This window comes from Trachymyrmex septentrionalis, unplaced genomic scaffold (genome assembly GCF_001594115.1).
Source record: "Trachymyrmex septentrionalis isolate Tsep2-gDNA-1 unplaced genomic scaffold, Tsep1.0 scaffold161, whole genome shotgun sequence".
Taxonomy (NCBI): domain Eukaryota; kingdom Metazoa; phylum Arthropoda; class Insecta; order Hymenoptera; family Formicidae; genus Trachymyrmex; species Trachymyrmex septentrionalis.
In genome coordinates, this window is record NW_017304770.1 from 1,278,957 (window position 1) to 1,290,683 (window position 11,727).

At 31.5% G+C, this 11,727-nt stretch overlaps 1 protein-coding gene across 3 annotated transcripts in view; it reads left to right on the forward strand.

Moving 5' to 3' along the window:
- Positions 1 to 5,406, forward strand: part of LOC108746264 (NF-kappa-B inhibitor cactus-like) — an 11,342-nt gene extending 5,936 nt beyond the window's left edge. The window contains exons 2-4 of one of the 3 annotated variants that reach the window (XM_018482916.1): positions 215 to 567; positions 4,124 to 4,198; positions 4,819 to 5,406. In XM_018482916.1, the coding sequence (XP_018338418.1) occupies positions 215 to 567; positions 4,124 to 4,198; positions 4,819 to 5,219 (829 nt within the window). In that variant the 3' untranslated portion in view covers positions 5,220 to 5,406. The remainder of the gene's footprint in view (positions 1 to 214; positions 568 to 4,123; positions 4,199 to 4,818) is intronic. The other 2 variants (XM_018482919.1, XM_018482917.1) reach the window with 2 other exon arrangements.
- The last annotated feature ends 6,321 nt before the right edge of the window (positions 5,407 to 11,727 follow it).

Sequence of the window (11,727 nt, forward strand, 5' to 3'; positions counted from 1 at the left end):
TTTAAAAAATGCCTCTTTATATCAAAAGAAAATTTTGACACAACACATTGAAAGATGTAAATGAGAAATGAAAGAATTATCGGGCCACAAGTATTTACTCGGATTAAGAATTAAGTAATAAGAGCGTTAAGTTATAAGAGTTATAATGCAAACCTCAAATTTGCATCAATTCTCTTTGGCAACTTACTCTTACATAACGCATTTATTGTCACAGGCAATTGCACATCGCGATCATGCAGGGTTACGTGGAGGCTGCGCTCATTTTGATAAGGCTGGCTCCTCATCCGTATCTGTTGAACATCTATAACGATGATTGGCAATCATCTTTGCATCTGGCAGTGTTGACGAATCAGTCGCTAATCGTTAGACGACTAATTCTGGCGGGCGCAGATCCATCTTTGAGGAATTTCCATGGAAATACAGCTCTCCACTTAGCGTGCATGAACGGGGATCTTGCTTGTGCCAAGGCTCTGACGGATCCGTTGTCCCCGATGGAGAGGAATAATCTGATACCCGGACAAATAGTACCAGCTTTACCTCAGAATTTAGAGCAACGTAACTATAGCGGTAGGTAAATATTGCTAAATATTATTGGTCTGTTCTTCGGAACAGTCACTATATAATTTATAACGATGAATAATAATAGGGACTAAAGAAATTTATAGCAATGAATAATAATAGGGATTAAAAGAAGCATTATTTATACACAAATGCCTGCTATATTTATAGTCAGGCCTTATATTTAAGGCTTCCTTAAATTTATCTTCAAATGCACTAAGAATTATTTTATTGGCTACTGAGTATCTAAAGATAAATTTAAGGAAGTCTTAAATATAAAGTCTGACTATGAATTGAATCGGACAAAAATTGAAAAGGAATTATCAGGACGAAACAGCGCGTTCGTACCTGAAAGATTATATAAGTGAAAAAATTCTTATATGTTTTACCTTAATGATCTGTAATTTTCCCTACGGTCGTACGACAGCAGTTATTTGGAAGCTTGCAACATAATTGCCGTTAATCATCATAATGTGGGGAAAGAATCAATGTCGTTTACATGACGATAGTCATGAAGGATGCCGAGTTGGCAGGAAAATCCTAACTGTTTTTACCGTATAGAACAAGTTATCTATATAAGGTTCGCAAATAGCGAACACGAGGAGTCATGTGGGTTTCTTATGATTTCGTCATTTTTATTTCGAGAATCACGCTTTATCACGTTTGGAAGTTTCATCGTTTTAGGCACACGGGGAATATTCAATTATTTATGCAAGAAAAAAAAGACATTAATCTGATTGATGTAATTTGAATATCAAAAATCGCTGCCTCAATATTCTACATATTTCAATGATAACTTTTTTTTTGTTAATTCAGAATAATTTACAATTCTTTCAATATCGAGAATGCAAACGATTTATGCATAAATTAAATGATTAAGAATGACACTTTCGAGAATAATCTTTGGAGATGCGATTATAGAAATGAGTATACTTTTCCACGAATTTTTATTTATCTAAAGCCCATTCTACAATTGCGTAAGCATAGTTGTAACTGTAGTTGCAAGAAATTACTAATCTGTTGAATACAAGAAGAATATTCGACTGTAATTGGTCGATTCTTACAACTATATACAATTACGCAATTGTATAATAGGCTTAATATATGTAAAAAAGATATTCTTTAGGTATTTAATATAGCATACGTTGAAATATTGCAAAAAAAATGTATTTCGATATTGTTGTTATTAATTGCGATTGGTGACTATAAATGATGCGCGGCATATTCTGACACATTTCTTAAATAATTATTGTCGTATTATTGTTACACGCTCTATCTGATGGATGCGATTCTTTTCGTCATACGTAAGAATTCCCCGACTGTAAATGTACTAGTATCTCTCATCGATACATCCATTATCGAGTTACCATCGGAAATGACTATGGTTTGTTATCATCACAAATCAAGAATCGAATAAATTGGCAATAAGTTGAATATGCGATTTATTGACGTGAATAAATTGAATTTCGAAATCTGCGAAATTTGACATTGTGAGAAAGAGATGCGCGTCGCGCAGTACGTAAATTAAAAATTTATATACCTTTATAATAAAAAAGGAAAAGGAAAAGGAACAGAGAGAAACGTTAGAAGCGAAAAAAGCGTTTAGATGCTTTCTATCACTTCTCTTTCAAATCCAAGACTTTTACGGTGAGGTAACAAATAAAGAAAGAAAAAAATTACTCTGATCAATAGATGTGTGAAATATTCATGAACTTTTAAAAGTCTTGGAAATCCCGTGTAACGTCATCGACGCGTATTTCCGTTGCAAGTTCACGCGACGTGGATAACGCACCTCTATTATATGGTAGGCACGCACGCACGTGCGAAGTGTGATGCACGCTTGTAATGAATTTGTGATTGAATTCGAGGGCGAAGTCACGGATGTCCATAAAATTTTACCTACGCGCATTTCATTGCATAAGATAACTTGCACTATTCATTCGGATTTATAATTAAGGATAATGACTCGAATGAGTCCTAAGTCCTTCTTCCGCGTGACCGAGAGATCAGTTATTCATTTAGAATAATTGTGTTCCAAGGTCTACTTGTTTTTCCTTTTTTTTTTCGAGAAATGCGCTTTCAGTTTTGCGATTAAATGATAATTGCCTCTAAAACAAACGATAGAAGATAATTGGTGATGAATTTTGCAACACGATCATATTAGCTGGAATTAGATAAAATTGATGTTTCCGCGAACGCAATTTCACTGTAATTTAATTTATTTCCAAAGACAAACACGACATTATTATTTCTCCTCGAGAAAAGAGATTATTTTGTTTACAAGACAACTTTCATATAATTGATTTATATAGTTGGAATGCTTGTCAATCTTTGTAAGATTCTTAAATCAAAGTATAGATATATATTTTTTGTATATAGAATTATAAATGCATATAGTTATTATTACTAACATTAGAGCGATAATAACTATAAAATGGAGCTCTCGTAATCATAACTATTTTACAATATAATGAAATTATAATTACAGATACTTTACATATTTTTCTTCAGTGCACATATATTATTATATATGTATTCATTGAGAAGTTATAATTACGCCATTTTATAGTTATTATCCATTTTATAGTTATTATCGCTCTAATGTAATGTCTTAGTAATAATAATTATATGCATTTATAATTCTGTATACAAAAAGATATTGTATAGTTGGTCTCGAAAATGACCATATTATACTAAACACTTTTTGCGCAGTACGTAATCCTCTAGTGTGTAAGGGCTATTTTTAGTTGTTAACAATTCTTATCTTTAATTTTATCATAGAAAAACGCTTTAAAATCAACGCAGAGCTTGTCGATAAAAGATCAGAGAATATTTTTTCAAATAGTTTAACGTAGTTGTGCGAGAGGGATTGTTTTGTACACACGATGGAATTTGGCATGATCCTATATTATACTTGCGTGTGCGCGTGTTACATCATACGACGCGAACGTGTCAAGACGCCGTGAGATCGGAGCGAGAGAGCAGATGTTCTTGATACTTAAAAATATCTGTAGAACTATAACTTGCATGCTGCTCGATATTCTTGCCTCGTCTCGTTCGGCCGGAAAACCCCACAATGGCGTCGACGTCGATGACTTCTGTTGAACTTTCGCCCTTAAAAATTCAATTTTTCTTCATTAACTCTAGTCTCGCAACAATTAGTCTTTGAATTTCTTAATTTAAACAAGCATTAAAATTTGATAAAACTTTTTATTTCGCGTTGTGGCAGTGTATATCTGTCTAAATTCTTTGAAAATACGATCTATGATTTAAACTTATTAAGCCTCATCGACGCTGACATTCTAATTTGTAGACGCAAACGTATTTTTTTTATAGATAGAATTAAATCTATTAATTCTTTTAATTCAGTCAATCGATTCTACGTGGCTATAGCATGATAAAAAAAACGAAAGCGACATTTTATACCATTATGTTTATTAATATTTACGATGATCGATTAGATTTTTATTTTTGCCATTGGCAATCGACGCAATATATGATATACGCATGTATGTCGTTAAATTCTGCCAATGCAACTAGTAACGTGGTACGCTATTAATTTTAGATGCAAGTTACTTCAATCAGCGCGAGCCTAGTTTGGACCGCGAGACACCAGCGAAATCTCCGACAATGAGTCATCGTATGTCTTCCTAGTTCTATCTATATCTCACACGACAAGTATGTGACTAGACTATATGCATTCGTTTTGATGTGCGTATTCCCGTGTCCCTACTGGTTCAAGGAAAATGAATAGAAAAGTTGAAAAATTAGATGCAAGTCGCTATACGATGCAAACTGAGCTGCACTTATTTTTTTTATCGTAAACTCGCGCGCGCGCGTGTGTGTTTAATTATACTGTTTACATTGTATCATTTAATAACGTATAATACTTGTACATAATTGATTATGCGTTACCAAGTAACACATTTTGCGTTTACATTTGTATCTATAACAATTGCATACAATAATAATTGATGTATATGGCGATAAGAATAAAACAGACATTTTTATGTATCGTCGATGGATCATATAATATCGAAATTCGCGCGACGACATTCTGCTATCAGCTGATTGCAATTAAATATTAAATGATGACAAATAAAATCATGACAACGTTCTTCTGATATCATATAACTTCAATGTTCTACCTGATTAGTGTCCTATAACAAATAATAAATAATAATATAAGAGAATCTCTTTTTCAAATATTGTTGTTTCATTAAATACTGTTTAATCTTCGGTTTCTTGATTCAATTTCAGGTGAGATGTGCTTGCACCTGGCCGCCACTAATGGACACGTGAACTTAGTGCGTCTTCTGTTGCGTCTCGGTGCCGATCTCGAGGCGAGAGAAGCCTTAGCGGGAAAAACGGCACTTCATCTTGCAATGGAACGGAAATGTCGATCGGTAGTTAACTTCTTGTTGCAGGAATGCAAGCCTTGTTTAGATACACAGATGTACAACGGCCTAACGGCTTATCAGCTAGCAATGTGCATCGACATCCAGTTCGCCAGGGAACTGGTGCGATATGGCGCAAAACCGGAGCCGCTACTGGATTCGGATTCGGATTTGGAGAGCAATTCCGAGGATGAAACTTACGGTGAAACGAGTTATTTGTCCGCGATTATCAAGATGCAAAACGCAGTCGAATTGAAAGTCTGAAATATTCATTGATAAGTATCCGATTAATTGAATGGATCTAAGCACTGTAAGGAGAGTGAGAATAAAAAAAAAAGACAAAAAACATGTATAACATACGTGTATATGTACGAGAACTAATCTCGAATTATATATAAAAATGACTATGGTTTTGTCGAATTCACACACACACACACACACACACGCACGCACGCACGCACGCACGCACGCACGCACGCACGCACGCACACACACACACACACACACACACATAACAAGTGGATAATTGCAATGAAGCAAGATTACAAAATGATTAACATTACATCTCGCGCGAAAATGGTTTCATACATATATACTCGTATGATAAGTACACAAAATCTTAATTTTTGATGTAGTACTTGTTAATTATTAGATAAATTCCGGTGATCGCTTAAGAAAAAGATTAGTTTTATTACATAAATAGTAATCGCATTTCGCGAATTAAATTAAAGTCGCAAATTTTAACGACTTGACGTTATATTAATTCGCTGAATTGGATGAGGATGACAACGAAAATTGAAAAAAATTGCTAATTAAGTAGGTGCATAATGAAATTTCAGACATTCTAGTTTCGACCTGCGCGCGCGATTAAAAAATGCATCTTGAGCTCATGAGTATTACGAGTACTATTATAATATACAATTATAAATTACATGTATGCTTGTCAAATCGATATAAGTGGTGATGCCGAAAGATAAAGAAGTACAAATAAAGAAGTATATAATGTATGAAAAAATCGAAGATCTCAAAAAAAAAAACTTATACGCGATTAACAAATATTCGATCAACGAATGAAACAACAATATGTGAACATAAATAATCAACATAAAAGCAGATTTTTTTCTTTATTCATATGCAATTGATGGATGAACAATATTCTGAAGCATATTTCTGAAATAATATATTATAAAAATAATAGAAGAAAATACAATTTGCATTTCAACACGAGTATCTGCGATTCTACAATGTCGATGGAACGACCTGTGCGAACGAAAACAAAGGGTAATTGTTTTAAGATGTATGACAACGTGAGAATAAAATATTTGCGCCTTGTGAGTGCGGTATTTTGTAATGTAAATAGAGAAATATTGATCCGCATTCAAGGAACATATATCTATGAAAAAAAGGTTTTATTGTACATATATAATTCGTAGATAATAAGAAGGTGAACAATACAATATGATAATAAGAGGTTAACGCGTCTTTGACATACGTTTTAGTTAAAGAGAAATATAATCAAATTCTTACGTACTTAAGTTACAGATACAATGCGAGGGAATAGCGATAGTTATAGAAATAATCAGATTTCAACTCATCAGAAACTGTATATTTCGGTGTATTCGATTTCTGATAGGTTAAAATCTAATGTTATTTCTATCGTTATTGCTATTCCCTTGTATGGGACTTTAGAGCGATACGACAGTATGCGTTATTAGTGCGACGCTCTAATCAATTGAGATAATGAGCCAGATAGTTGTGCAATATATACATCTATTTATGTTAGTATAGTGAAGAACAAAAAGAATCAAAACAAGATATTTATTAACGTTAAACAGCAACCGGATCAGTGTTTATTTAGTAATTTAAGATCGTTGTCGTTAAAAAATGTATGATAAGACCTCTTCTCATACATGTACATAGCCATCTTCTGTCATATACATAAATATAGCACAGCCACGATTATATTAATAACAAGGACATAACAACGTTATTATTGTTATATATCCTATATATGTAAAACTTAATTATTTTTAATAAAAAAAAGATGATGTTGAGAGAAATTGGAAGATATTTCTTTCTTTTGTGTCTCATGCTGATCGATTGACGTTATTATTTACAACGCAAAAAATCACAAGAAGACAATATCACTTAGATCAACACAGTCTCACGAGGAAATCTGGAAATTCCCACGTCGCAAACACTACGTAAGAATTATATAGGTTTAGAGGAAATAATATCTTTTTCGTGATATGTATATTGCCCCCGACATTCTGTTATTATACTTCTGTATAACGAAAAAAAAAATTTCTTAGAAATATATTGCAACGATATAAAAAAACGCAGTGTGTGATACAAAATTCTTATACATACAGTGAGTGCAAAAAGTATTCGTACAAGAAATTTTTTTTATAAAAAGTCTTACTTATAAAAAATAAACATTAATTAGCAATTTTATACAATAAATACATTCTGTTTTAACAAAAACTAACGAGCTTCGCATATATTTCTGATTTTAGAAGCTGAATTTCTCGACTGTACGAATACTTTTTGAGCATTTAATCCAATTTTTTATTTTAGCTTATTTTTCAAATGATATATTTTCTATAATTAATACACTTTTTGGTATATATAATTTTAAGAAACATACAGTCTATTTTATTTTTTATGAATAAATTGTTAATAACTTAGAAAGAAATGTTCGTCAATTAAACGTCGAATCGACGTCAAATTAGTGTTGAAATCATCGTACCGATATCAACATCAATTCAATGACTCATTTTTCGCTGGATAATATTTACTTTTTAGAACTGAAGCTTTTTAAAAACATATTTTCTCTGTACAAATACTTTTTGCACTCACTGTATATGCATTAAACTGACAAGAAAAAAAATTTTTTTTTACTCGGTCTCAGTTCAAAAACTTCCATTTTATGTAAAAAAAACACTCCTTAATTTTTTATCAAAAAATATTAAGAGTTAGAGGTTACTAGTGAACAATTTTTGGGAAAGTATCGAGGGGACCAAACTCCAAATGACCTTGACGTTGACATATGTTATGAAGGTCATGATCCTGAGAGACCTCCAACAAGTATTAGCCGCTACTCGTCCTTCGTTAAAAAATTAGTAACAAAGAAGTTTAAAAAAATAACGTTTTATTTCTGCTATATATAATATTAAAAACTATCCTACATTCTTCCTTATTTATGTACTGATTTTTCACGCAAAGCAATTTTCACCTCACTTCCCTCCCCTCTCCCCCTGTTTCAGGAGCGGCGACTTCCACTTACAAAGTCTTATTGGAGATTAGTCAGGGTCACGACTTCGAAAGTCGCTTTGCGTGGAAGTCGCGCACCCCTAAGCAGGAGAGAAGGTGGACTGGGAGTTAAAATTTTGATTTTGTTTAGTAGAAATAAGATGTTATTTCTTAAACATTTATAACTTTTTAACGAAGGACGAGCGATGGCTAAAATTTATTAAAGGTCACTCAAGGTCATGATCTTGACAACATATGTCAAAGTCAAGGTCATTGGAGCTTGGTTTCCTAATCGATACTTTTATCCGATTTTTAAATAAAAGTTTCAATTTTCCTTAATACATGTTGGATTTGATAAAAATAGCTTAATCTGGATTTTAAATGCGGTTTTTGTATGTTTTTTAATTGCTAAATACGATGTTAATAATTTATTTAGCTCTACGATATACGCCTTAAAAAATACAGCCCGATTAATGCAAAAAATTGATCAAATTTCGAGTTCAAGGTCGATTTTAGCAAGGTTTCAAGTGTTCAAATGGTTACTCCCCTCAAATTGTATTATATAATATTAATATGTAGTCTATAGCAATTAATGAAATCATATTTCTTTTGTATTATGTAAGGAAGACTGGAGCTCTAAGTAGACACCGGAGCTACACTGGCATTTGAATTTTGTGAATGGCAAAAATTAATATATCTTATGAGTTCCCAATTTATATTGTAGATATGAGGGGACATCTTTGTATGTCTTTTTTACCAATTAAATTTGATTCGTTTATGTGCCGCGTTATTATGTTTAGGTAGTCAAATGTGTTTTTGATAGTCGAAAGTAATTTTTGAGATTTTATTTTTCGAATCACATTTTTTGTGATAGATGAAATAAAATTGCAAAAACTGAAATTTTTTATTGCCATCTTGTAATCTTATAATCATTCTATAAAGCGCTAATAATTATTTAACCAAAATCGTTTACTTTGAAAATCGTTTTTATTGAAAATTACAATTAAAGAAAAGGGTGCCCACTTAACTTCGGCATTCTTGAAATTTCATTTTCCAAGATCACATCATTTTTTGTGTATATGGATGAATTGAAGTTACAAAATTTTTTATTGCGATCTTGTAGTCTTATAAGCACTCTATAAAACGCTAATAATCATTTGACTAAAATTGTTTATTTTATTATTGAAAGCTCCAATTGAAAAAAAGGTATCCATTTAGCCCCGGTCTCCCGACTCATTTCATTTTCTACAATAATAAAAAGTTTTTTATTATCAAATTGATGGATTTGACTTGAGAATGTCAAAACCAGGGTTGTTACTTTTTTACATAAAAAAGTAAGTAACGTAGTTACTGATTTTTTAAGTAACGAATGAGTACCGAAATTACTTTTCCTAGTGAGTAACAGTAACGATAACTAAATCGCAATTTTCAAGAACTAATAACAAAATTTTATGTTATTTTTTTCGTTATTCCGTTAATATAGAATAATTTTAATAAGGACGCATTCATATCTTGACGGAAAAGCAAAAAGCGGTAAAGCAGTAGCCAATCAGAACTCACGCTGATAGTAAGTATAGAACAAAAAGCCGAAATTGTCGATATTGCTTAACAGACGGACATATTTTGAACAACAATTATCTATTATTAAACAAAATTTCAAGATTTAGTGATACAAATTAATTATAACTTAAAGTTAAGATATATGTGCTGATGCAAATTAAAATATGTATCATAATAAAGAACTAATAAAAAACTAATAAAATAAAACAAAAATATAAATTAAAAAACGATTTGTTCTTATGCAGGTATAATTTACATAAGTGCAATCATTTTTGAAATATAACGAAAAAAGTAACGATTTTTTCGTTACTTTAAGTAACAATAACGTTATAGTACGCGTTACTTTTTAGAATCGATAATGAATAACGAGCAATAAATTATTTTTTACCGCAAATAACTGTAATTAAAAAACGGTAATTTTAACAACCTTGGTCAAAACAAAGTGATATACTTTAGAACTTGTAAAAAAATTGTTTCTATCCTTAAAAACGTTTTATAATCCAGTTAAATGCAACTTTTAAAGGTCCTGGAGATTCCGAGAAAATTCCAACTGGATTTTGTTCTGGATGAACAGATCTACAATTTGAAGAGAGTAACGACCAGGATTAGGAAATTTAGAGCTACGAGTAATTTCTTACGTATAATGCGTACGTATAATACGTATAAAACGTACGTAATATACGGTATTATACCGTATAAAACCATGTACAATATATTATGTTTAATACATGCCCAATCCTGGTAACGACCCATTCGAACACTTGGAACTTTGCTAAAAGTCGATCTTAAATTCAAAATTTGGTCATTTTTTTATATTAATCGAGTTATTTTATATTAATCGAGTATTTTTTAAGGCGTATATCGTAAAACTAAATGAATTATTGCATCGTGTCTAGCGACTAAAAAAACATACAGTACAGTATTTAAAATCCGGATTAAGCCATTTTTATATCAAATCACACATGTATTAAGGAAAATCGAAACTTTGATTTAAAAATCGTTCATCTGCGACCTCTAAATCTTAATATTTTTTTATTAAAATTTAGGAATGTTCTTTTGGTATAAAATGGGAGATTTGAGCTAAGAGGCCGATTAAAAAAAAATTTGTTTTCTTGTTAGTCTAATATAAATACGTATAAAACACGCAGAATATTTCTGTCTTCAAGATCAATATTATAATTTGCTACTATAGAAATTATAAATGTATGCGTTAATTATACGTTAACATATTAGAAACTTATATTATGTATTTATTAATATAGATAATTCGAAGCATACTATAAAGAGTATTCAACGTAATAGGGTATTTGATTATGGCGTAAGAAGTAGCGGATGAAACGGCATGAACGATTAAATCGGAAACAGTGACGTAAAAATCTAGAGTAAAGGCCGACTATCGCGTTATTTCGAGTTTCGTGTAATGGGAGGCAGGGGGGGGATCTAGACATTTCAAGAAGCTCACTCATTCCTTTTTCAGAAAATTTAATCTATAGAGAGAAAGAAAGAAAGAAATAGAAAAGGAGAAAGAAAGAAACTTCGTGCAGGTTTGAAAGTATATTTGGATATCGTAGAAACGATGACTATCGTATGTAGTTGTTCTCCAACACGTAAACACGGAGTAATTATATCCGTCCGCAGTGAAATACCACTCTCAAAAAAGATGCGCGTTTCTTTGTCCATACAAAACTTTATATTTTCATGTGAAGAGACTTTGATTATGTTCCAATCATAACTTAATCAGTTATATTAAAATTGTATAAAATAACAGGGTATTAATAAATCAATATGTTGATAGTATTTGAGTAAAAAATTATTGAAGACCAATTTTCGATAATGTTTAGCAATTAATATCTTATTAATAAAAATTCTATTACAAAAATTGCAAAATGGTAGAGGACTTTTCTTCTCAGTATAATCCATTTTATCCCTATGCAAAGGATTTATCATTATTTTATCAAAT